This window comes from Monodelphis domestica, chromosome 4 (genome assembly GCF_027887165.1).
Source record: "Monodelphis domestica isolate mMonDom1 chromosome 4, mMonDom1.pri, whole genome shotgun sequence".
Lineage (NCBI taxonomy): Eukaryota > Metazoa > Chordata > Mammalia > Didelphimorphia > Didelphidae > Monodelphis > Monodelphis domestica.
In genome coordinates this window covers 300176801-300203974 of record NC_077230.1, presented here as the reverse complement: position 1 = coordinate 300203974, position 27174 = coordinate 300176801, and the positions used below count along the sequence as shown (strand labels likewise).

At 35.9% G+C, this 27174-nt stretch overlaps 1 protein-coding gene and 1 long non-coding RNA gene across 2 annotated transcripts; one reads left to right on the top strand and one right to left on the bottom strand.

Annotated features, from left to right (window-relative positions):
- Nucleotides 1–231: 231 nt before the first annotated feature.
- On the bottom strand, nucleotides 232–12506 carry POMP (proteasome maturation protein). Its single transcript, XM_007495263.3, has 6 exons — nucleotides 12381–12506; nucleotides 10568–10665; nucleotides 9659–9719; nucleotides 4676–4777; nucleotides 2137–2230; nucleotides 232–401 (listed from the first exon to the last, which is right to left on the bottom strand). The coding sequence occupies exons 1-6, from the start codon at nucleotides 12381–12383 to the stop codon at nucleotides 334–336; spliced, it is 426 nt and encodes a 141-aa protein (XP_007495325.1). The 5' UTR covers nucleotides 12384–12506; the 3' UTR covers nucleotides 232–333.
- A 154-nt stretch (nucleotides 12507–12660) lies between these two features.
- Nucleotides 12661–25309, top strand: LOC103101425 (uncharacterized). The gene is made up of 2 exons (XR_008911380.1): nucleotides 12661–15926; nucleotides 21282–25309. It is a non-coding gene; the product is annotated as an uncharacterized LOC103101425 (long non-coding RNA).
- The last annotated feature ends 1865 nt before the right edge of the window (nucleotides 25310–27174 follow it).

Genomic DNA, 27174 nt, shown 5'->3' with positions numbered 1-27174 from the left:
CAGAAGATCTTGGGTTCGACTCTGGCCTCAAATATTTTCTAGCTTTGTGACCCTGGGCAAGTCACTTAAAACCCCATTGCCTAGTCCTTACCACTCTTCTGCCTTGGAAACAATACACAATATTGATTCTAAGATAGAAGGTAAGGGTTTAAAATATAAATAGTTACATAACAGCACAACATGGACCCAAATTCAAATTGCTATAATAGTGCATATTAACCATAAGAAGAATTATGTAAATATCAGTACTTTTAATGTTGTACACATCAAATCATAATAAAAAGATAATTATAAACAGGATGCCATTCCATTTTAATTAGCAACATATTTCTGTTACAGTAAGCCAAGTTTGTATTCCACCATCATGTGTGGTTCTCCCATTATTTCACTCTGCGACGGATCTAAAAAACAATGAAAAATCAATCATTAATGTAGCCTCAAAACGCACCAAAATGAAACGTTCCCACATCCTTTCTTCTGCTACTTCCCAAAATTTTCTCTAAAAATCTAAACACTGATCACTAATCATTATGACAGTGTCATCTATTATAACAGACACTCAGCGTTTGTTGAGCTTCTTGTTGAGAATTTTTTAAAAACACTTTCTTGTTACAAGTGAATGTCCTATTTCCCCAATGAAATAGTAAACTCTCTGCTAATACTGTCAATACTGGAAGGAAGCTAAATTGTAAATCAAGTTGTGAAAGTAAGCACTTAAAGAGATTTAGAGCTGGAAGGGCTCTTAATATTTCCATGATTTCTATCTAAATGCCCTAAAAATGAGGAATTTAACATATATTATTTATCAACTACCATCTGAAAAGCTTTCTCACCTAAGTAAATTGAATAAACTTCAAATTGAATATCATTATACCCCAGAAATATAAAGTTGAACTTGCACTGCATGCTATAATTGAGACCAGAGAACATTTAGTCCAACACAATCCCTCACTTTATAGATGAAGAAAATAAAGCCCCAGAGAGGGTGATTGTCCAAGAGTCAAGATTTGCATTCAAGTCTTCTGACTTCAAATGCAGCATTCTTTCCAATTCCCTCATGTGGGCAATAGTCTGGAGCACTTGCCCAATGTCACATAGCTAGTAAATATAAGAAGTGGAATTTAAGCCTGGGTCTTCTGACTTCCAACCTAAGACTCCTTCTACCATATAGCACAATACTGTCATAAACCTGGTGTCACTTCCATACAAAAGCATTGAAGTAGGACTACAAAAGAAGTGACCCTGGGTTATCACCATGACTGACTCTCCCAACTTAAACACACTGCAGAAAAATTCTACATTTGTTTCCTATAAATTTATTCATTATAACTTACACATTTTACATTGTATTCAGGCTAATGGAAATAAATCTTAAGTTACATGGATACTAATAGTAATCACTCAGACTTCAAATCACAATACAATGGAGTTTTAAATACTCTCATAACTTAAAAATACTCATAATTAAGGAAATCATTAGAAAAGTAGAACTAAACTTTCTTCCTTCATTGTAATAAGAAGCTTAACAGAGTCTGAGACCTTAGTTTTTCCTGCTTTTAAGAAATTCCTGTAGGGAAGATTCTCAAAGAGAAGGATCATTAAACTTGCTGTTGTTGTGTCCACAGCACTTCCTCACCGGATATCAGCAGCAAAGTAAAAACTGATGCAATCCAATTAGAATTCATTTTGTCTGTTTCTATAGAACCACTGGGAGCACTGTGCACAGAAGTAATATGGTTGTAATCATATTTGTTTATTCTCCTTGGGCCCAGAAACAGTAGAGGATGCTGCCTACATTGTTCTTAGACAAAAGACATTTAAATGCACTAACAATGGAGAATTTTGGCAAAAATGCCATACCCTATACTCCATGTTGCATCTATAGAAATTCAGAAAATCATTAAGAAGAAAAGTTTTTGTTTTTAAAAAGAATTTTATGCATTTATTCCTATGTTGTTTTACTTGTTAACATTCATTAATTCTGTTGCTAGCCACATGACGTATCTAAGAGTATCACTTAATGATTATTATAATGAAAATGCACATGACAGAAATGAACACAGACTGAATAACTTTTAAAAACAGTAAAAATTCATTTAGTTTTTTAATCTCAGGTATATATGACAATATACTGACCATTAAGAATATCTTCAAATCCAATACTCTCATCATTACCCCTCAAAATATCCAGGGAGAGGTTTGAGCTCTGAAGAAATGGAAGACGCTGGACCTGTAAAAGTCACAGTGTGAAGAGGAAAAATATAAAACAAAATGAAAATTATTCTGACACAAGAAAAATTTCAGTTATACATTAAATGCTCCTATTCTTCATAATACATTTGAAAAGTTCTATAACCTGTCAAGTAAAATACTGATTTAAGGTGCACTATCTCCTTCACTGTAATTCATTGGTGCTTAATTTTGCTAAATAAACGAAAGCTAAAAATATGCCAAATTGTTTCTAAAATAAAGACTTGAATAAACAGTTGAGAAAAATCAAGTCTTTTAAAAAAATTTCACAATTATACTTTGATAGTAGGATAAGTAATAAAACATAAAACTGTAGTTACTTATTTATAAGTTACCCATCATCAAGGCTGACTCTCCTTTTTCTCTATCAGTCTGACTTGACAATTGATATTTACATGATGAAAATGAAATACTATCATCATGCAAATTCTGGGAAAAAAAAGTGTGTGCAAATGCTATTATCTTTAGTCAAAATGTCACTTGCTGATAGGCATGTTGTTTTGCACCCTTAAATGTATAAAAGGTGTATATAAGCCTTTAAGGGATGTTGCAGCTTAGAACTAATGATCTTTTTACTATTTAATTTGTGAACGGACAACCACAAAAAACAATGAAGGAATGAACATGCATGAACTTGGTTCATGCCTGTAATTAGGAGTTAGAAAAGCTAAAGCAGGCATATTTAATGATTTACACAATTGTTATTGTGCAATTTGGCAATGAGGCATAAATAGCAAATGGCTATTTGCTAGTAAAAAATGACTAATTTTTAAATGTAGCAAAATCAATTTCCCCCCAATTTTCCTTTTTTTGCTAGCTCCCTATTATATTTAATAAGAATGGATATTGACAATTTTCTAAGATACTATGAACCTTTTAAACATTAAACAAAAATAAATTTGACTAGGTGTCTCTAAAATCCCATCAGCTTTTAATACCACTCTACTCCCTTTCCCCTATGAGTATCCCTAGTGGCAAAGGGCTGAAGGCAAGAGAAACTATGGGTGCCTCAACATAGGCTGCTTATAAGTATGAACACCAAGCTTTGGTGATGGGAAATAAGAATGGAATGGAAATGGTAAGGAAAATAGGAACCAAGGAATATAATGTCACAAGAGAGGAAATAAGGGACCATTCTTTGGTTCAGTGAACAAAGAGCTAGGTCTGAAGTCGGGAGGTCCTGGGTTCAAATCTGACCTCAAGATATTTATCAGCAGAAGGCACATTAAAAATTCAGATATAGTCTAATTACTCAAATTTACAAAGAGCTAAACCAATTGTAAAAAAAAATCAAGCCATTCTCCAATTGATAAATGGGCAAGGGACATGAATAGGCAATTTTCAGTTAAAGAAAGCAAAACTATCAATAAGCACATGAAAAAGTGTTCTAAATCTCTTATAATCAGAGAGATGCAAATCAAAACAACTCTGAGGTATCACCTCACACCTAGCAGAATGGCTAACATGACAGCAAAGGAAAGTAATGAATGCTGGAGGGGATGTGGCAAAGTAGGGACATTAATTCATTGCTGGTGGAGTTGTGAATTGATCCAACCATTCTGGAGGGCAATTTGGAACTATGCCCAAAGGGCGATAAAAGATTGTCTGCCCTTTGATCCAGCCATAGCACTGCTGGGTTTGTATCCCCAAGAGATAATAAGGAAAAAAACTTATACAAGAATATTCATAGCTGCACTCTTTGTGGTGGCAAAAAATTGGAAAATGAGGGGATGCCCATCAATTGGGGAATGGCTGAACAAATTGTGGTATATGTTGGTGATGGAATACTATTGTGCTAAAAGGAATAATAAAGTGGAGGAATTCCATGTGAACTGGACGACCTCCAGGAATTGATGCTGAGTGAGAGGAGCAGAACCAGGAAAACATTGTACACAGAGACTGATACATTGTGGTACAATCTAATGTAATGGACTTCTCCATTAGTGGCAATGCAATGATCCTGAACAACTAGGAGGAATCCACGAGAAAAACCGCTACCCACATCCAGAGGAAACACTATGGGAGTAAAAACACCGAAGGAAAACAACTGCTTAAAAACACGGACCGAGGTGATATGGCTAGGGATGTAGACTCTAAATGAACATCCTAGTGCAAACATCAACAATATGGAAATAGATTCTGATCAAGGACACAAGTAATACCCAATGAAATTGCGCAGGGGCTGTGGGATGTGTGGGTAGAGGGGAGGGAGGGAAATAATGTGATTATTGTAACCAAGGAATAATGTTCTAAATTGACTAAATAATTCAAATGGAAAAAAAATTCAGGTATAACAATTTTCAATAGTTAAGCAGCTTGTACTGCTCAGGGAAGAAATACATGTTGGATATGAAATAACTTAATTTTCAACTCTTTCAAAGAATAACCAGGGCAGAACATCCACTTCTGAGAAAAACAAACCTACCTGCTTCACTGCCTTGAATTCCATCTGCAACTTCAGGGGAGCATATAGACCTTGGATATTTCTCAGTGTGGAAAAATTCATTTTATCTTGATTGAGCTGGAACTATCAAAGACAAGCATTTTAAAACATTGTCCACGTCTATTTTCAAGAGACATCAGTGAGTGTGAAATCCTATTTGAATTAAATATATCATTCACCATAAATTAAATTGCTAAATAATTATTTTAATCCTTTAAAAAATTTTAAATATTATACACACACGGACAAATAGGTATATTTAATTGGCAGAAATGAAGTTATAGTCTCACTTTAGGCAAAGGCATTAGATGAAACTGTGATCTACAAAGCTAGTAAAATTTGGGTTTTGTTCACATTTATGAATTATTTTCATATGCAAGCGAGGACTGTTGCCCAAGGCCATCATAAAACTTCCACAATCCTCCCTGCCCCCCACCATCTAAAGTATTATATTTGATACTTAGCAAGTTAATTTGAGAGGGAAAAAAATTAGTTTCTAGGTAGTGAATAAATGACAATTTCACAAAAGGATATACCTTCTTATCTATTTAACTGTGTTTAAATTACAGCTAATTTTTGAAGTTGTTAAAAATGATTATGCATGTGTTTTCCAAATAGCAACTTCTTTTCTCTATCAAATACAAATTTGTATTACATAAAGACATTTCTACTACTTCCAGAAACATTCATTTATTCCTTTATCCACTCAACAACCAATTGTCAAATACCTACTATGTGCCAGGTATTATACTGTAAAGACAAAATACAAACACATTAACAGAGTAAAAGTCAATGTGGTAGGTTCTCTAGTTTAGATTCTAGACATGTATTCATCAAATTAGAAGCATTCCATACATCTGGAAATGGATTATAGGTTCAGATGAATTTTAGAAAAATAAAATTGGTCAAAAAACATTTTGCAAATGTTATCCATTTTGAAACTACAATAACATTAGGAAATTTTGTACCCAAATAATAATCAGTGTCCTGGACAAAGCAATTTTTTGAAAAAATATAATCACAAAGATTATTGCCTTCTTAGGAAATTCCTTGTGATTCCATAGAAATGCAGTAAAGGCCAAAACAACATATAGTCTTTAGAATTCTAAAACTGGATATATTACAATTGTGAAACATGGTTCTAAAGGGAATCTTTGGAATTTAATAATCAAGGTCACAGGTTTTAATTTAAGGGAATCAATTTTTAAAATAATCCAATTACTAGATTCCTTAAAATACAAAACTCTTATTGATGGTATATGTATTGGTTTTTACTCTGAAAACTTTGATTCACACAAAATTTTTCAAGATTACATCTACCATTGAAAGGCTAGCAAATGATATTAATAACAAATATCTACTGAGAACCTAATATATGCAATATTATGCTAAGTGATGAAGAGGACATATATAGTATCTGTCCTCAAGAGCTTATAATCAAAATTGAGAAGAGCCAAAAACATTTAACAAAAATGCAGTCCCATATTGTATGTAAATATGCATTATGTAGCAGTATCTTGATACAGTAAACAATGCCTCAGCTCAGAATCAGGAATAGTCAATTTCAAATATCACCTCGGACACTAGCTATGTGATTCTGGACAAGTCATTTAACTTCTTTGCCTCAGGCAAGTACCTAGAACTTCATGAGTCATAGAAAAGTTCCTTTCTGTGCTAGTGGAAAGAGTTCCTACATTAAGCAGCATTAATTCAAATGATGAGATACCAAAAACCAGGAGAGATCAATTAGGGGTCTCCTGCATTGATGAGGCATGGATTATTGAATTAAAGTTTGAAGGGACCAGAAAGTTATCTAACATAATCTACCTAATTAAGAAATCTTTCACACAGCAGTCTTGATAAATGATCACCCCACCCTCTAGCCAAGCACTCTTGGTGAAGGAAGTTCAGTAATTTCAAGTTATTTTCTTCCATGGTTGGACAATTTTAATTGAAGATCCCCCAGACATTCCTATTGTAGGTTCCAATTCTTATTTCTGAAATAAGCCAGTCTACTTACTCTGTCATAAGACAGTCCTTCATTTAGTTGAAGATAGTTATCACATTCCTGCCTTAGTCTTCTTTTTTCCAAATTAAATCTCTCAAGTTCTTTCAGCTATTTTTTATGTGATGGTTTCCAGTTTCTTCATCATCCTAATCACTTCCTTTTGGTTTTATTCTTGAGTTTGTAAAATGTGGTTACCAAAGCTCCCACACAAATACTCCAGATGTGTGGTCTGAAAAGTATAGAGGGACTTGCCTTTATCAAGCCATTATATTTCTATTGTTTGAAATATATAGCTATTTCCTAAGTGTATGATATGTGCCTGGCACTGTTATATCATACCATTCCATTCAAAAGTCTCATTGTGGCATAGAGGTGGCCCTGAGTTCTTAAGGGCAGTCTCAAAATAGTACAAGCCCAAATAGGTTGCTATAAAGCTGGGATATTGAACCAAACTATCTAAATCCAAAAAGACAGCGTTGGCCATCAAATATTGATTTGTTTGGGGAGGGTGGGGGGTAATATGACTTTAGCTTTAGACATGCTGGTTTTGAGATGATACCATGTGGTTTTTATCCAGCAGGTAGCTAAAGAGTTAAAAGAGGATCTCAGTAGAAAAAAACACAAGTAGACAGATATGTGTTAGACTCATCAATAGAAAATTACAGTTAAAGTTGGGATGGTAGATTAAGCTCTGTGAGGAGAAAAAAATTACAAGAACAGACATAAACCTTGACTACCAACCAATATAAGCTTCTCAAATGCAGAAGTTGTTACATTTTTAACTTTGCAATCCCAGAAAAGCAGAATAACAAAGGTAATAGAGAGCTGGTTTTGCAGCCAGAAAACCTAGATTTCTAGCTCACCTTTAACATGGACAATTTGGCATATAGTTGTCCCTCACTATATTGTAGTTCACTAATTGTGGCTTCATTATCATGGGTTTTGAAAAAAAAAATCTAATTCTGTATTACAGAGTTTTCACTCTATCATGGGATTCTGCAGATGAATACCATACTGTACACAACAGAAATGTAGTACGTGTCACTACTGGGTGCACAAGTTTGCCAACATGAGACTGCACACTATTGGCTGATGGAATAAAAGGTGACCAACCACAGCACTGTGGTCTGTTTGCTCTTCCACTACTTTGCAGATTTCCACCTATCACAGGCGTCTCTGGAACATAAATAACTCCCACAGAAAAGTGAGGGAATCACTGTATATACCTGTGGACTGACTATGAGACCCTGGGAAAATCATTTAAACTCTCAATGCTCTAGGCAACTCTCTAAAATTAAGTTTCAGGTAAGTACCAATTTGCATGGTAGAAAAATTCTTCTAAGTATTTCCTAGATTAATAATAGGATTTAGTTTTTATTCCTATCACAATTCCAAAATAGGTACTTAATGTTGAATAAAAGGATGATTATTAAAGTGAAGTCAGCAAAGAATAACTCAGTAGGAAGTGAGCATCAATGCAATATTGTGCTAACAATTCAGAAAATTTATCAATTCACTTATAAAACTCCCTTATCACCCTTCCTTCCTGGACATTCTATTCTCTAGGTTTCTATGACACTGTTTTCTTCCTAATTTAGTCTGACAACATCTTCTCAGGCTATTATTCAAGTCATATCAAGTCATGGGTGTCCCTCAAGGTTCTTACCTAGGCCTCTACTTCTCTACACTCTCTCATTTGGTAATTTCCTTAGCTCCAAAAAGTTTAATGATCATTTCTATGCATTAGGTTCCCAGATCTATATATTCAGCCTCCTCTTCCCTGAGTTCCTTTCCCACATTACCAACTGCCTTTTGGGTATCTTAAACTAAGCGTCCATACAAACCTCAAAAAACCTAAACCTGTTGAAAATATTATCTTTCTCTCTGAAATACTCCCTCTTTCCAATTTTTTTTTCTACCCATTACCATTGTCAATGGAATCACCATTTCCCAAGTATCTAGGATCACAATTTCCAAATCTTCTTCAACTCTACTCTCTCACTCCATATATCCAATGTTGTTAGAACTTGTCATTTCTACCTTTATAACATCTTTTATGCATGTTGTCTTCTCTCCCTATTGTTCGTTCTTCCATCATTTTCTAAGAGGACCAATGGCAACATGGGGTGATCTCTTGACTTTCTCACCTTATTTTCACTTCCATAGCTCCTACAGGATCTCACATTCTAGAATAGGCCCACATCACCTCTCACCTAGACTACTGCAATTACCTTCTAATTGGTCTTCCTTCTTCAAGTCTTTCCCGACTCCAAAACATTAACCATTCTGCAGCCAAAGTGATTTTCCTAAAGCACAGGTCTGACCATGTCACTCCCTCATTGTTCAATGAGCACTAGTAATTCTCTAGTACCTTCAGGGTCAAATATAAATTCTTTTGGCGTTTAAAGCTCTTCTATACCTGACTTCTTCCTAAACTTCTAATCATCCCCCACTCCTGCCCCCATGTACATTACAATCCATTTTTTCTGGCTTACTTGCTTCTCACATATAACACTAACTCCCACCTCTATGTTGTCGGGAATGCTCTGCCTTTTCACCTCTGCCTCTTAGCTATTTTGGCTTCTAAAGACTCAGATGAAATTGAATCTTATATATATAAAAGAGGCTTTCCCATCTTTCCATCACTTCCCCCACAGTGCCTTCTGCCGATACTTTCAATCTACTCTGTAGATATCTATATATCTTACATATAGTTATATACATTCCTCCCCATCTCCCCATTCCATGCCCTTACCCTCCATTGAACGTGGGCTCTTTTTGAGTCCAATGACTGTGTTTTGCCTTTTTCTTAATCACCAGTATTGATCACATGTTAAGTACCTAATATTTTTAACCATTCTTTAGCAGTGGAGATGCTTTAGTACAATTATATAATAAATTAAGTGACAATAGGTGAATTTTATAATAATAAGAGAATCAAGAATTTAAATACTTACATTTTTTTCTGACAATTCAAGAGGGTGACTAGGCAAAAGTTCATTTTTGACAGAAGAGAAACTGAAAACAGATATAGAAAAGAGATTAAACCAGTCAGAGCGTGCAAAATTCAAAATAACATTTAACTCTTGTTATTTTAAAAAATACATTTCTGACGCTCAAACATATAATACCGCAAGAAAACAACTTAAACTGAAAAATTGGTACAAGATCCCCCCACTTGTAATAAGAGGATATATTTAATATGAACGCATAATACACTTTTCAACTACCCATATGATTTGACATCTTGCCCAAAAAAAAGTACTGAGTTATATAACATTATTTTAAATAAGAAACTGATTAAGCTTTTAGTTCTTTTTTTAATGTGGTATTTTACAAACTAAAATCTATAAAAAGGTCTATATATTTTTACATGTATTTTTTCCATCTTCATGCTTTAACCATGTGGAAAAATTCCTCAGCCCTATAATTATTTCTTGCTACAACAAAGCTATGGCTACATTACTAGATAATAGGCATCTCCAATCACCTATACCATGTAAATTTTACATTTTTCTTTCCACCAATGTGGAGAATCAAAAGATAAACTGCAATGAGACATAAGATTCATTTAAATCTGAGCTATGAATGAATAGCTAACCTGCTTTTTTGACCTCCTTAGATTTTCCCATGTGAAGTGCCATCATTCTTCCAAATAACTAGCTCAAAATTTTGGAGTTATTTTTCACTCTCCTCCTACTATATGCATTCAATTAATCCAAAAACTCTTTAAAATCTTTCCTACAAATGTCTCTCTTGACCATTTATTTCTTTCCACTTCCTCTTTAACTGAACTCAAACTTCTTGTTGAGGCTCTATTTTAATAATTTCATTACAATATAACCAACTTAATACTACTGACATACCCTCTCCGAAGAATATCATGGTTTTCAAAAGGACCACTAGCTGAAAGTTCTGATACTGGAATACTGTCCTTTAGTTGAGATCCAAGTCCTCTGGTATTCTGCAAAATGAAAATGGTAAGTTGTTATTAAATTAGCAGTAAGTAAATTTATGTGTTGTTTCTAAAAAGGTGAAGGTGGTAACTGTTAAAAATGATTAGAAGTATACAGTAGTATAAAATATACAAAGTTATACTGTATAATGTAATTAATTTTCATTACAGGCAATAACACAAAATTTATCTTTAAATTATTTGTTGCTTTAATGCCATGTTCATGTAATTTTAGGAGAAATATTTTCTGAATCTATTGATAAACTGGATTAAGTCTGGTTGGCATTCTATTATTGAGTTAATAGTTCTGATTATGCCCTATAAATGTCATTTATAATATTTAAATGTTTTAAAAATTAGGTTAATAGTGGGTTTTTTTGTTTTGTTTTTTTTTTAAACAAGATCTGTGATGCCCTAATGCGAGTGATTTCTTTCCCCTGGAAAAGATGGCAACATGAGAGTAATGTATAAGCCTTAGTTGACTAAGACAGCACCCAAAATCAAATAGCTTTCCTGTGGTAGGGGTAGGATTTGAGCCCATATTTTTTTTTATACTATTAGTATGCCCTAAATTCAATCTTATATATATTGTTTCTCCTCCCTTAAATAGCTCCATAAATTCTAGTATACACAAAAACTTCATATAAAAACTGAAAATGTAGGCAATTTTATTTAACCCTTAACTTCAGTCTTGGAATCAATACTGATTTTTGGATACAAGGTATTTGAGTGCTAACAGTTAGGCAATGAGGGTTAAGTGACCTGTCCAAGGTCATATAGTAAGGAAGTATCTGAATCCAGATTTGAACCTAGGATCTCCCATCTCTAGGTCTGGCTCTCAATCCACTGAGACACCTAGGTGCTGCCCTCAGGGGACCTTTTTAATGGACATCTTGCTGAACTTCAATGGTTCTCCATTGCCTAGAGCTGTCCAGTTCCTCTGTCCATATCATTTTCCCAGTTACCTAGGACTGAAATTGAGTTGATACCTCTCCCTTTCATTTCTCATATCTAGTTAGGCGTCAAATCCTATTATTTTATCTCTTCCAAATTCCCCTTCCTTTCTATAGTCACAACCAACGGGAAGGAGGAAGTTTGAGAGGTTCTCTTCCCCATCCCCCACCCCCAGGAAAAGTACAAGACTAAGGAAAAAAGGGACAGAACATTTAATAATAATGCTATTGCCAATATATTCCTATAACGTTTACTATGTGCCAGACACAGTGCTAAATCTGGGTACTTCACAAGTAATCATCTCATTTGATTCTTGCAACATTACCAGGTTAGTGCTATTATTATATCCATTTTACAAATGGGGAAACTGAGGCAAATAGAAATCAAGTGATGTGTCCTGAATCATGTAGTCACTAAGTTGTCTGTGGCTACATTTGAACTCCTCGGGCCTTCCTGACTCCAGGTCCAGAGCTCTACCTACTGCACCACCTCTCCGTCTCACATTTCACTTTCATTTTTGCCTTCCCAGCTTGAAGTCGCCAATAGGGGGGGAAAGGAGGGCGCAGGCCGTGTCGGTGCGGAGGCCAAAGCTAAGGCAGCCGCTCCTCCTCTTCCCTATGACTCGGCAGAGTCCCGGCCACATCCCGCGATCCTTCGGGGCGGACACGAAGAGCAGAGCCACCGAGCGGGCCGTCGGGGCCAAGACCATTGTCCCAAGCCTCTCGGGAGGTTCAGGGCCCACTCCAGCGCGCGGCAGCCGCTACACTCACCATCTTCGATAGGACCACCAGCCGCCACCGCTCTAAACCTCAATGCAGTCCGTTTCGCGTCCACTTCCGTTTCCGCTGAGAGCCTCCTTCCCCTTCGCCCCACCCGGCATCCGCCGGAAATGCGTCAGACCGGGCCAGGAAGGAAGAAGAGGTTCGGAGCGTTCTGAGGGAGATTCGGGGATCATAGGCTCCCACGCCTAGCTCTTCCCAGGGACTATGGGGAGGGGACCGGAGGCTCTCCTGGGCCTGAGGCGTGTTCTGAAGCGGGCATGTGTCCTACGCATCTGTGTAAGGGAGGGCCGGGTGGCTGAGGCTTGTGACCCTTCCGTAACCTTTCGTAACTATATTTAAACTAGTCGCGTGCTACGTGTAGACGAAGCCTGAGAAAAATGGGAGCCCAGGGGAATGAGTCCGCCCGTGGGTGGAGGAAGCAGGGGAGAAGGATGGGAGCGAATCGTAGAAGTAGATTTGGGTTTGATTTAAGGCAGCTAGGTGGCGCCGTGGATAGGATATTGGAGTTAAAGTAAAGATCTTGAGTTCAAATTCAGCCTTCAGTGTGACCCTAGGCAAAGTAATTTAATCTTGCTTCAGTTTTCTCTTTAGTAAAATGGTATAATAATAGTACCCACCTCCCAGGGTTGTGAAGGGCTTTACAAACATTAAAATCTCCATGTACACTAGCTATAATATTCAGTTAAGACCGTACCCCACAGATAGCTCAGGGCCTAGCATTCTTTGGCGATCTAGTTAAGCACCTTCCAGTAAGTGACAATTCAGAGTTTCTGTTTTATCGATCAGTTTGTAAACAAACATCAAATCTCTACTGGTGCCAGGCACTGTGCTTGTCTCTAAGGATACAATTTTTAAAAAATCCATGGCCTACTTTTTTATTAGACCTTTACAGCTTGGAAGGAATAATTTTTAAGCTCCAAATTTCTCAAGAATGGATTTCAAAAGGAGAATGATGGAGAGAGCTTGATAGTACCACCTTGGGTAAGGTTAGGGATTGACAGAGCTGTGTGAGATCAAACTTTCCTTTTCTTCTGACTGACAGCGACAGAGTTCCTCTACTTTTTTTTGTTTGTTTTTGTCCTAATCTGTGATTTCATCAGAATAGGGATCTCCTGATGTGGAAATTCCTTCCACTGGACACCTGGAGTTTGTAAAAAGTCTTAGGTAGATTCAGTAACTTAACCAAGGTCACAATCACTATGTGCCAGCATTTGAACCAAGATCTTCTAGGCTTCAAGACTAAACAACCCACACTAACTGGCTTCTTTTCACTGTACTATTTACTATGGGGGGAAATATCCTGTAGCATAGGTTCACAAAAGCGATGCCTTTGTTTTTCTTACTACTAGTAACAGTAAATATTTTTATGGCAGTAGCTCTTTACCCAGAATACAATCCAAAACTGGATTATACAAATTATATTAACCTCATTTACTTGATAAGGAAACAGAGTCAACTTGTATGTCTCCAGTGGAGTGCTTTAAGGATCTGTGTTTGTCCCTATGCTATTTAACTTTTATTAATCATTTAAATCAAGGTACAGATAATGTGCTTAAATCTATAGTGGGTAAAAAGCTGAGAAGTAGTATTCTGGATAATAGGATTCAAAAAGGCTAAAAACAGACTAGAACACTAGATAAAATGTTATAGGACATGGAAGCAGGAAGACTTATCTTTGTGAGTTCAAACCTGACCTCATACACATTAGCTGTGTGAACTGGACAAGTCATTTAACCTTATTTGCCTTAATTAAAGATTCAGACATGATTGAAATGATTGAACAGCAAGAAATAAAAATCTACTTTTCTGTTAAGTATAGGATAAGAGAAGGAGGGTTCGACCATGTGAAAAAGAACTTGTGTATATTACAGGCTAAATGAGTCAACAGTTTGATGTGACAAAAAAAAAATTTTTTTAAGCTGCTATTTTAGGCTGCATTAAGACATACGATTATCTAGGACTAAGAAAGATAGTGCCATTGTAAAGTCTAGAGTGGTTGAACTTCTAGATCATGTTATATGGGGATCTGTTAAAGGGAGAGAGGATGTATAGCCTAGAGAAGAAAAGACAAGGATAGGAAGGAAGGGAGAATGGCCATGACTTTTGGCAAGGGCTAGTATCAAGGGATGAAAGTTTGCAATAAGGCAAATTTAGGCATAAGTGAAAAGGGCTGCCCTAAAAATTAGTGACCTTCCCCTGGGAGATTTACAAGCAAAAGCTTTGGCCAGTGTGATTTGGCTAGAAGGGATTTTTCACACTTGGGTTGGAATAGGTGGTTTCTAAGGATTCTTTCATCTCTCTTGTGCTAAGAAAAATTTAAGTGACTGACCCACAGTCATCTAATCTGTCAGTCAAGGTTCAGATACCAATTCTCTTTCCATTACATCAAGCTTTTAAAAAAGATACTATGCTTCCTTTGTCTTATGGAGTAGCTTTACCCATCAGTGTGTCTCTGTGTAGCCTTTGTACAGTGCTTCATCAATCTATTAATGGCTATAAAGCATAATATTCATGTGGAGTCTTCTCTATCCATTTTAGGATTTTAGCATATAGCACATTTACCTTAAAATTTGGAGGAAAACTCATTTACTCTAAGAAAGAAAGATTTATTCTCTATTTGTCAAGCATTGAGCTTTAAATCATTGACCTATGTTCCTAGAACATAGAAAAATTACTACAGGTGTATATGTATTGTATCTCATCATTGTGGAGATTGATTCAACTTTGATATTTAATACCTCTGCCCCGTGTTGTTTCTTCCCTCTGCTTAGGGTGTAAAAATAAAATTGGTGATTTATAAAATAAAATGTTTATTGAAACTGTTCAATATAAGGATAAAGAAAGAATTTCTAATTCTAAGGGATTCTAAATCCACCCAAATAAACTCCCAGGTTCTGCAAGGAACTACTTCTCCTGTGGCTACACTAATTAGGCTACACTAATCCTCCCTGATCTGACAAACCCAAATTTATACTATCTACATAAAACTACTGCTAATGTCCTTATAAATCTTAACTTCGCCTTCAAATTATGAACTAGCAGTCTGCTGGTTGAGTCTCTATAAGATTCAAGTTAGGACAGAGTCCAAACCAAAGATCAGATTTTTCTTTGGTCTTCTCAGAGTTAAACAATCTAAAACTGCAATAGATGGTTACTAGTGTTTCCCAAGTTGGAAAAGTGAAACACTGAGCTCCTTCAGATCTTTCCCTCAGACAGAGAGGCAAAGATGTTGCCTCCTCCAGCCCCGAGAGAGAGTTTCTTGAGAGTGTGTCTGCCAACTGCCAGAGAGATCAACTCCCAACTGCCAGAGGGAGTAATTGACATAGAAAAAATGGGTTATAACTGTCACATCTGAAATTACCATGCTCCTTCAGCTCTGCTTCAAACTCCAGTTCTTTTCTCAAGCCAGCCACTCTACTTTTTAGCCCTAAACTAAAAAAAGAAAAAATACTTATTTTCTAATATCATCCTTACAGGAGACAGGAGGATGGAACAGTAAATGCCTCCCTTTATAAAGAGCTTAGAATTTTCCAGGTAATTTCACTTCCTATCAACTGCCCTGCTTGATTTTGACTCCATATATTTTTTAGTACTCCTCTGACTCCTCTCTCCTTTAAGTTTCTTTTTGTGCATTGCCTTTCTCTGTTAGTTCCTATCTGGAGAATGCTGTATACATTACCAGCAGTAATGTACAATGATCAACTGTGAATGACAACTACTATTAGCAATGCAGGGATCCAGGACACCTTCAAAAGACATAAAGACTATTCACCTCCATAGAAGGAGCTGATGGAGTTTGAACTCAGATTGAAGCATACTTTTCTTTATTTTCTCCATGAAATTTTCTCTAGCTTGTGATATGTATATTCTTCCACAACATGATGAACATGTACAACTTATATTACCTCCCGTTTTAGAGCGAAGGGAGAGAATATGAATCACAAAATGTCAGAAAATAATTATTAAAATTGATCTATATGTAATCTGGAAAACATATAAAAATGAAACAAAAAAGATTGTAAGTTCCTTGAGGGCAGGATAGGAGCTACTTAATGTTTATTGATTCTTATTCACTATGTGTATTGTTGTTCAGTCCTCTTTACCTAACTCCCATGGGCATCTTCCATGAGCCTTTCTTGACAAAGATACTGGAGTGGTTTGCCATTTCCTTTTCCAGTGTGTCCCCATTTTATAGATGATGAACTGAGATAAATAAAGGTTAAATGGCTTGCCCAGGAACAGACAGCTAGTAAATGTCTGGCTGGATTTGAACTTACATCTTCCTAACTTCAGGTCCAATCCTCTATCCATTTTACCACCTACCTGACCCAGAGGTATAGGGCTTGTTTAAAGGACAAAAGGAGGATCATCCAATTTGGATGGGAAAATAAGGTAAAGGGGAAGGTAACAAGATGTATGTACCACCTAATGTTCCAGGCACTTTATACTGCCTCTCACAATATAGACACACATATGAAGACTCATCTTCCCAAGTTCAAATCCAACATCAGATACTTAACTAGCTATGTGACCCTAGGCAAATCACTTAACATCAAATAATTAACCAACTTAACTATAGGCCTCAGTTTCTTCTTTGATAAAATGAACTAGAGAAGGGGGAGGCTGAGATAGAGTACCAAGCCTATAGTCCAGAGGAGCCAAGTTCAAATATGACCTTGGACAGTTTCTACCAATGTGACCCTGGGCAAGTTACTTACTTCCATTGCGTAGCCCTACTGCTCTACTGCCTTTGAACCAATATATAGTATTTCTTCTTAGATGGAAGGCAAGGGTTTTAAAAAAATAAGCTAGAGAAGGAAATGGCAAACTTCTCCATTATCTTTGCCAAGAAAACTCCAAATGGGGTCATGAAGAGTCAGACACTATTAAAATGACTGAAAAATAACAAAATATTCCAGACACTATGCTAAGAACCATACAATTATTACCTTGTTTGATCCTCAATTGTGGAGTAAGTACTTTTATTCCCATTTTACAGGTAAAGAAATTCAGGCAAACAAAATGACTTGCCTAGGATCACACAGCTAGTAAGTGTCTGATATTAGATTTGAACTCAGGTCTTCCTGGCTCTAGATCTGATGCTTTGTTCTCTGTACTACCTACAAATATATACATCTATATTGTAAGATGTAGTATAATGGGAGGTACTGTACTTAGTGTCAAGAAGACATTTAAATCCTGGTTCACATTTGTCAGTTGTGTGGCACTATGCTAGTGTGAAGATGGGATTAACTCTCGCCTGCCCACTTTTAGAATAATCACCAGAAGCATATACACCCCATTTTAAACTTGAGTGTGTAGGGGGGTCTATAACCCATGTGTGCTAAAAGATGACAAATCAGAAATGACTGACTGCTCCCTGGGCAGTCCTAAGAAAATTCCAAGACTACAATTGGTCAACATAAAGTGGAGGAAGGCACAGGAAGTGACACAAAGACACATCTTTAAAAACATTTGTAACTTCCTATGAGAGGGAGGAGTTTGGACTTTGAGTTCCAATTAGAGTTTCCAGGGGGAGGCTGGTGAAGGATTTGCTTTGTGGGCCTGAGACTCTGACATTAGTGAGACAGCTCTTGGACCTTCCCTTAGGATTACCGCATGGGTGAGTGAAAAGGCTGACTCCTTTTTCCTGGCTTTCTGGAGGGACTGACCTCCAGAGAGGTCCCTATCTTGGAAGAGGCTTCCTGACTGAAGCCCTTGCTTTATTCATCACGGGTCTCTAGGCTGAAGGCTGAGGGCCAATCAGCCCTGTTTGGGTTGAGCCAAGGACTGGAGCAAAATACTTAGTGTGCTAGGTTAGATATCTTACTCTATCCTCTTTCACATTTCCCTTACTTTCACTCTCTCTCCCTTTGTAAATAAACTACCACAAAAAGTCATTCTGACTTGAGTAATTAATTTCAGCGACCACATTTCTCATAAATTTAGTCCAACCTATAATTTTTAACCCTTACACTAGCTGCTTGACTGCTTTGAGTTTCTTGTTTCCTCTTCTATAAGATGGTTTTAATAACACACGTAATATTAATATTAACATGGTTATTGTATCAAATGAAGTAGTTTATGGAAAGCATTTCATAAACTTTGTAAAGGTCATCAATATACAGACATTCTAGGCATAATACATTATATTTATTCACACAAACATGTTAATTATATGGTGCCTTAAAGTTTGCAAAACATTTTCTTAATAATTGTATACCTCTGAAATCCATTCCAACTCTAAATAAATTATTGTATGGGCATTATTGTTATCCCTATTTTGAAGATGGGAAGACAGTAAGAAAGGCAGTTTTCCCAGCAGAGATAATTGGAAGTACAGTGGATTGAGTACTAGGCCTGGTGTCAGGAAGACTCAAGTTCAAATATGACCCCAGACATTAGCCATGTGACCCATGGCAAGTTACTTCTGTTTGCCTCAGCTTCACGACAGTAAAATGGAGATAATAATAGCGCTTTCCTTCCATGGTTGTCAGGAACAAATGATATAATAAAATGCTCCAAGGAGAGAATAAAACTAAAGAGCTTTGTAAAGTGCTTATCACAGTGCCTGGCATGTAGTAGAGTCTTATTGCTTATATTTTTCCCCTTCCCATGGTTTCACAGCTAATAATTCCTTTGGACTTTTAAGTCCAGTGCCCTTATCCCTATACCAAACCATCTGTCTAAATATAGTTGCAAGAAACTAATGAAAAATAATAACTTTTATATAGAACTTGAAGGTTTGCAAAGAATTTTTCATGTCTCATTTGATCCATACAAGAACCCTTAAAAGTAAATGCAATTATTATCCCCATTTTACAGATAAAAAACTGAGGCTGAAAGAGGATAAGTGATTTTCCTAGGATTAGAAAGTGCATACAGCTACATTTGGACTTCACATTTGATTACAAGTACAGCATTCTACCCACTGTGTCTCAGAGCTGGCTCAGACTTTTCACTGACACCAATGACTGCCATGCCTTAAATGCTCTTCCTCTCCTTGACCTCTTAGAAGCCCTTCCTCCCTTTAGTGTTCAACACAAGTGCCACCTCTTTCAAAAGACCTTTCCTGATTCTCCTCAGTTGCTACTGTTCCCCATTACTGTGTATTTTTGTATGTATCCTGTATTTACTAGTCTGTGAACATTTATTTCCCTCCCTTAGTTAAGTGTAAGATTCTTGAGAGGATTATTTTACCTTTATATTTGTACTTATTTGTATCCTCAGTCACTAACTCTGCCTGGCATATAGTAGGTGCTTAATAAATGTTTATTGATCAGTTAAACCACCTTATTTAGCTAGTGTGCTACATGAGAACATAGAAAGGGCACATGAAAGATGAAATCGGGAAGAATAACTAGGCTAGACCAAGATGGAATAAAATCTATACTGAAGATAACATGATTTTTAAAGAGCTCAGGAAAAGAATTGGAAAACTTGTAAATGATATTAAGAGCTACTAAGAAAATATTGGCAACTGATGATCCAGATGCCTACTTTTATCTGTATTATCTTGGTCAGAATTTTCTTTTCACATAGGGAGCCATTGAAGCTTTTAAAACATTGGCTCAATACCATCAAGTACTATAGAAATTTAAAAGTGGTAGTTGCAAGATGTATTGGCCGGTTAAGAAATGGATACTTTGAGATGATTTACGAAGCTATAACAATGCAGGTGTTGAATTAGACCTTGAAATTAACAGGATTGGAGTGTTAGATATATAGATTCAAGAAAGGAAGGAGTCAAGGATGAATCATAATTTAAGTAACAAAAACAGAAGATAAAACCAAGATGGTTAGTTGCATTATTTGCATGAAAATCAAATCATTCCAATCATTATTATAATTAGACATAACTCCCTCTCCACCAGTTTCTGCTAATGACCAGGATAAATCTTTGATATAAATGACATCTTGGAAATAGTACCATTAATAGTTGGAGAAACCAGAAGGAGTAGCCAGTTTAAGGGAAGGATATATTGTTTAAACATGTTGAGTATGAAGTATCAATGCAACATCCAGGAAGAAATGTCTAATGAGCAACTGAATATTCACAACCAGCATGTAAGAGATAAGTTAGGATTGATATGAGAGTCATCTACCATGAAATGATAATTGAGTCCTTGGTATAGATGAGATCATTGAAAGGACTATATAGAAAATAGGGCCAAGAACAGAACTTTTAGAAATTCCCAAATTTAGGAAGTAGAAGCAGTCATCAGAGCCACTAAAGTAGGTAAAAGGAGTTGTCAGTTGTAGGAAGATGAAGCAATATCACCTAATCCAAGATAGGATAAAGAATGGTCAACGTTATTAAGTACTACAAGGTCAAGGAAAAGAATGAAAAAAGAATATTGAGCTTGGTAATTAGGATGACACTGGTAAACCTTGAGAGGATATATCCCACCCCCCTCTGCCCCCATCATGATGAGTGGAAAGCCAGATTCTAAAGTTGTAAATGAGATGGGAGGAAATGGAGTCAGTGTAGACTCCTCAGAAAAAGAGTTTATAGACAAAAGAAAAAGAAGTTAGCTTGAGGAGATAAACACTGAGAAAGTTTTTTTTTAGAGTAATAGCTATCTGAATAAGAAAAATTGAGACCCATTTATGCCAGTACACCCCTTTGGAGATGCTTGAGTAGAAGCTAAATGACCACTTGTTAGGTATGCTCATTGGACAGGAAGTTAATGATCTCAAAGGTTCCTTCCAATTCTGAGATTCTACAATAATTTCAGTCTATTTGTAGGTAAAATTGAAAGAAGCCAGTAGAGAAGAAAAACTGAAAATCTAAATGAGAACAATCTAGGAAGAACTGAGAGAATAATATTCATAGTACTAATAGAAAAGCTATTGATAGAAACAATCCTCTTTTTTTCTTTCTTTCAGCCCTTTGGGAAGGAGAGGATGGGTGAACACAAAGACATTTTGAAGTGGAGAAGAGAGAAATTGGACTGAATGGAATTAATTTTGGTTAAAATCAGGTCAAGAATGAGCATGCAAGGGGTGAGATTATGGTCCTGAGGAGAATGGGAAAAGTCACTCTAAAGAAGTTGACAGAAAATCTCCAAGAGTTAAATAAAAGGATTGTCTAGCTATAGTGAGGACCCAATTTGTGGTTAAAGAAGACAAATTTTGAGAGTCCTAGTTATCATTTTTTCATTTTTCTCCAATAATGCTTTGCAGCTTGAAAATTCAACTTCAACCTCCATTTATTAAGAAAACATATATAGTGATGAAACTTGGGTGGGCTATATTAGATTTTTTTAATTGTAGAGATTTTTAAGGATAGGAGATAATTCCCACTTTGAATGATGTTATACTTAAAATAGAGATTCTTAACCTGGAGTTCATAGATAGACTGAAGGAGGTGTGTGAACTCGATTGGGGGAGGGAAAGGTATATATTTCAATATAATTGGTTTCCTTTATAATCTCATGTAATTTATTTTATGCATTTAAAATGATTATTCTGAGAACAGGGTCTACAGGTTTCCCCCAAGACTTCTAAAGAGGTCCATGATGTAAAAAAAAAATGTTAAGAATTTTGACCTTGATAACCTTCTAATTTAATAGTACTATATGGCTACTAGAATGAAAAACATTATTCAATTCCCCCATTTAACTCAAAAAAAATTAAGTGTTTGTAATAGAGCAAAGCACCATGCTAAGTAATTTATAAAGATAAATAAGACACTACCCTGAAAAGCTAGTGTGGAGGTAAGACAGTTACAAAAGTAACTATACCCAATAAACATAGTAAGTGCATAGGAGGTACCAAAATAAGTTTAATAGAGTTACAAGGAAGGAAAGACAACTTCTGACTGTTAGAAACAGGAAAAGTCCATGGAGGAGATGTCATTGAGCTTAGTCTTAAAGGATGGGTGGGATTTCAACAAGAATAAATAATAACTCATTCATAGGGTGCTTTATGGTTTTAAGTGGGTTTTTTGTTTCTGTTTTTGTTTTTTTTAGAATCCTACATAGGTTTCATTTTCCTTATTTTTCCAACTTGATGCTCTGAGAAGTTAAATGATTTCCCCAAAGTCACACAGGTGTGGTAGATCCAATCTTAGGTTTCCAAGTCCTGAATTTCTTCCACTCTGCCATAGCTGTATTTGTGGTGGGTGATATGGAGGTTCTATTTCTAGAAAACTGTGAGGCTAAGGTATAGACAATAAAAAGCACATACTGTGTTCATGGGTCAATCCAATTTGGCTAGAACACAAAATAAGAGGGAGAGGAATAGTGCAAGATATGAAAGCAAAGCTAGTTTGGCTTCATTTTGTAGAGGGTTTTGAAGGTCAAGCTAAAGAGTTTGGATTATGTTCCCATAAAAGGGTTTTAAGCGATGGAATAATTTGATGTCTGTTAATTTAATAAATCTGTTAAGGAGAATTTATCTGCAAAAACCTATGGAACCAAAGAAAATATTTTTTAAATGATAGTAAATTTGCAGCTATTAATTTCAGAGGGCCCAAAATTCCGGTCTATAGATGATGCACCAGGATTTTAACTATTAAACCAATCTGCATTTCTATGGCTTTGGGGAAGTTCCAAGGCTTTTAGCTCCAGATAAAGCATAATTGACCTCTTTCATTCTAAACCCCCTCATAAGTGTTAAAGGATGGAGAAATCCTATTATGTCAGATTTCTTTGGCACACCCTTTCTCTGGACTCTAGGGGACAAGTCTTACATGCTTCCTCTGAAACATTTTCCAGAGCTTGATTTTAAATGGAACTGCTTTTTAAAAGTGTCTTCTGATAAGTCAGTTTTCTTTGAACTTGATACTGTTAGGGAGCCAACTTGATTTATTTCTTTTATCCCAGTGATGAAAAGCTAAGCTGGGACTAGTGTATAGGAGGCTAGTTATTGTGAATCAAGAAGTCATAGAATCATAGGATCATACGATTTAGAGCAGGAAGTAATTTGTTTTACTTTTTTATTATTGAATTAGGCACAGCCAAAGTAACATTCTGTATTCTACACTACAGAGTTCATGAATTTGTCTGGACTTTAATGACAGCTTACATTTTCTACAGCTCTCAACTTATCTACATGTGCATTATCCAATTTTTAGAACATAATTCGTGAACTTTTAAGAGGAGACTAGCCTCTCTTATCTCTTAGTACACTCCCAAACCATCTTTCTTCATCTCCTAGACCTTGCATGGGAACATGAACTATATAGACATGTTAATATCAGTTCAGGGAAATGTTAATGTAAGGGGTAAAACTTCACTCCCTAGTCCAATACAAATTATGTTTGTATTACCCACTGTTTTAGACCATCAGTGTCATTGTTGCTATCCATTCGCATGAAAAACTGAGAGTTTAATTTTCTGTGTTTTTCAAATGTTTGTTATGCCCGAAGGAAATTTAATAGCTGGAGAGGAAAAATTTTGGAAATGCTCACTGAAAGAGAAAATAGTTACGATTTAAGATTTTTAATGTTTTATTGATGCTTTTTATCATTGTCATTTCTGAATACTTTCTACCCTAACTATACTTCCCAACCAGATACTTCCCAACACTGAATCTTGTAACAAAGAAAACCAGGTAAACCAAAGACAATAGATATGGTGACCCAGTCTGACAGTATCCAACTTCTGTTCTTGTAGTCCTGTCTGCTAGGAGGAAGGAGGTATGTTCCTGGAGCCATTACTAGTTTGCAATCACTCAGAGTTCAACTTTCTAGTACTGAAAGACTACGAATGCCAATTATGTCCAAGATGTATCCTGATCAGAAGCAAAAAGCTGATGGAAATAGACCCAAACTATTTAATTCTAGTATTGATCTGCCTGGTTTCCATACAAACAGTACAGTTTACTTTTTTGGCTTTTTCTGTCAGTTGTCAACATAACATTGGAGCCTTAAAGTAAATCCTTCCTTGACTCCTCCAGAAATTCCATAATACACGTAGGCAGATTTTAATATTTTTCATTGTCAGCATCGTTATATGCCAAACAAGCTCTCAAAATATGTCCTAAAAGTATAGATTCTCTTTCTTTGACAAGGAAATCCTATCTCTTACAATGTCACATGGACTCAGCTGTACAGTTGGATTTGTAGATGTTCCAAGTTTGGTTCATGCTTTTCAGTGCTTCAGGATTAGGGACTGATGCCAGAAGCTATTCTTCTTCACTCCATTAATTAGGTTACAGGGTGGAACTAATCGTACACAATGGGCTTTAGGGAAAAAAAAAAGACACTCCCCCTCCCCCCATTCATGGCCAAATGAATATGTTGTCTTGGCATCAGCCTGAATAATTAATGAAATTTTAGAAATACCACAGTAAGTTGGCATAGTTGGGTAAGGGGGTACCCTGATTAATTGAATAAACATGGTAGAATATCAATGCCATAATACTGTTGGGGGCAAGGAATTAGTCCCTCTGTAGGATATAAGAACCAATCATAGATTCATGGAATCATTGCATACTGGAGCTCAAAACAAAAACAAAGCCATTAAAATGCTAGAGATCCTTTAATCCCACACCTTTTTGTTAGTATTTTGGAAGTTTTATTGAAATGTTCTAAAACAGTCATTTCCAAATATTTCCACTACCCCTTGACTAAATTCTCCCATGTTATAAAGAAAAACAAATTAAACAAAATTAACCTATATAGTGCCTGTGATTGAGCATATGTGCAACATTTCCCTGCCATAGTGCCCCATTTCTCCACCAAGAAGAGAAAAATGATTCATTATCTTTTTTCTGAGACATCATCATTATAATTAATTTGGATTTGGTTGACTTGTCGTTTTGTTTTTATGTTGTTCCAATCATTGGGCATATAGCTCTGTTTCTGTTTACTTCATTGACTCATACAAGTTTTTTCACGTTTCAATGAATTCTTATGCATTACAAGTTTTCTTTGTAATGAGAGAATTCAATGGGGATAAGGGTGGGGGTGGTAGAATTATTAGGAAATAATTTTTTAAGTATCATTAAATTTTTTAATCTAAATAAATGAAAGATTTGGATTATAAGTTCTCTAGTATTTGTTGCTGTTTGTTTTGTTTTGAACTCTAATGCTCAATGATTCTATAACATAATTGTATTCTATTATGTTCATAAACCCCAACTTTATTCCCCAAATGATGCCAATCTTAAAAAAATTTACTCCAGCTCATGATCCAAGCTTTCTTCTAGATGCATATGAATATAGTATTTGATCTTTCTTTCAATTGTACATTTTAAGAAAACAAAGCATTTTATCAAACAGTGGTCTTGAATCACATCAACCACATTGCCAAAAAAATTCATAAAAAATACAAAGTTATTTGTACCCCAAAGAAATAACAAGGAAAAATACTTGAACAAAAATATTTATAGCTATGAACTTTGTGGTGGCAAAAAAAAAGGGAAATAGGGGGTCCATCAATTGGGGAGTGGCTGAACAAACTGTGGTATCTGATAGTGATAGAATACTATTGTGCTAAAAGTAATGATAAACTGGAGGAATCCCATGGGAACTGGAAAGACCTCCAGGAACTGATGCAGAGCAAAAGGAGAAGAACCAGGAGAACATTGTACACAAACTGATACATTATGGCATAATCGAATGTAACAGACTTTTCTACTAGCAGTAATACAATGACCCAAGACAATGCAGAGGAACTTATGAGAAAGAACACTATCCTCATCCAGAGAAAGAACTGTAGTAGAAACACAGAAGAAAAACACATGATCAACCACATGGTTCAATGGGAATATGATTGGGATTTTGATGTTAAAAGATCACTCCACTGCAAATATGAATAACATGGAAATAGTTTTTTAACTATATATTTTGAAAATATTCTAAATAAAAAAAAGTAGGGGGAAGAAAGACTTTCAGACATGGAAAAACAACAACAACAAAGTTAAAGATATATCTGATGACCAGCTAAACCGAATAAACCTAGAGAGGAAAATAAAACTATTTCTTAAGTTCTCTTAGGTAGATAGCAGAAAGCTTCAGAAGCCTGCAAAAATAAAAAAACATGGAAAGACCTATATGAAATTATGAAGAGTGAAGTGAATAGAACCAAGAGAACATTATATACAGCAAAAAACAATTGTTTGAAGAATGACTTGTGTATGTCTACCTCCTGACAAACAAATGATAAAAATAATATATATATATATATTTGTCAAATAATTCTTTATCTAGTGTAGGGGAAGGAGGAGGGAGTTAACTGGGTATTATAACAAATAATTAAAAAAACAACAATGAACCATATATTAGGAGCAAAGTTTAAAAAGCTATGTGAGAAACTAGAGTAACAGGAAAGAGTGGCACCATTCCACTTACCTGTTCTTCAGATTTTTAGCAACCTCAGTTATTTGTAAAATAGTCTATAACCCAAGAAGGGTGCACACATTTCCCAAATGTGAGAAGGCAAAATGCCCATATAGTATAGTTTCAAAGAGCCTAACTAAGCGGTTAGTGAGTTAAACCTAGTTTAGTCCTATTGCTTAAAAACATAATCCTCATCTATTTTTAGTCTCATTCTGGAATCCCAACAATAGACTATCATAGAGCTTTGCAGCTAGAAAAGGCCTCAGAGACTAATGCTTCCCATGTTTCTCATTTGATAGGTGAGGGTTTGTTAAAAAGAAGAGGGGGAAACTTTTCCCTTCTTTTTAAATGGAGAGGGCTGAATGGTTTTGTCTCACTGGAAAGATGTAGGCTACAGTGAAACAGTTGAGGGAAACTATGGAGGCTGAGTTGTGATCTGCTGGTAGAGAGAAGATGGTGAGATCTCTCCCTCCCTATGGTTAACTGTAACCA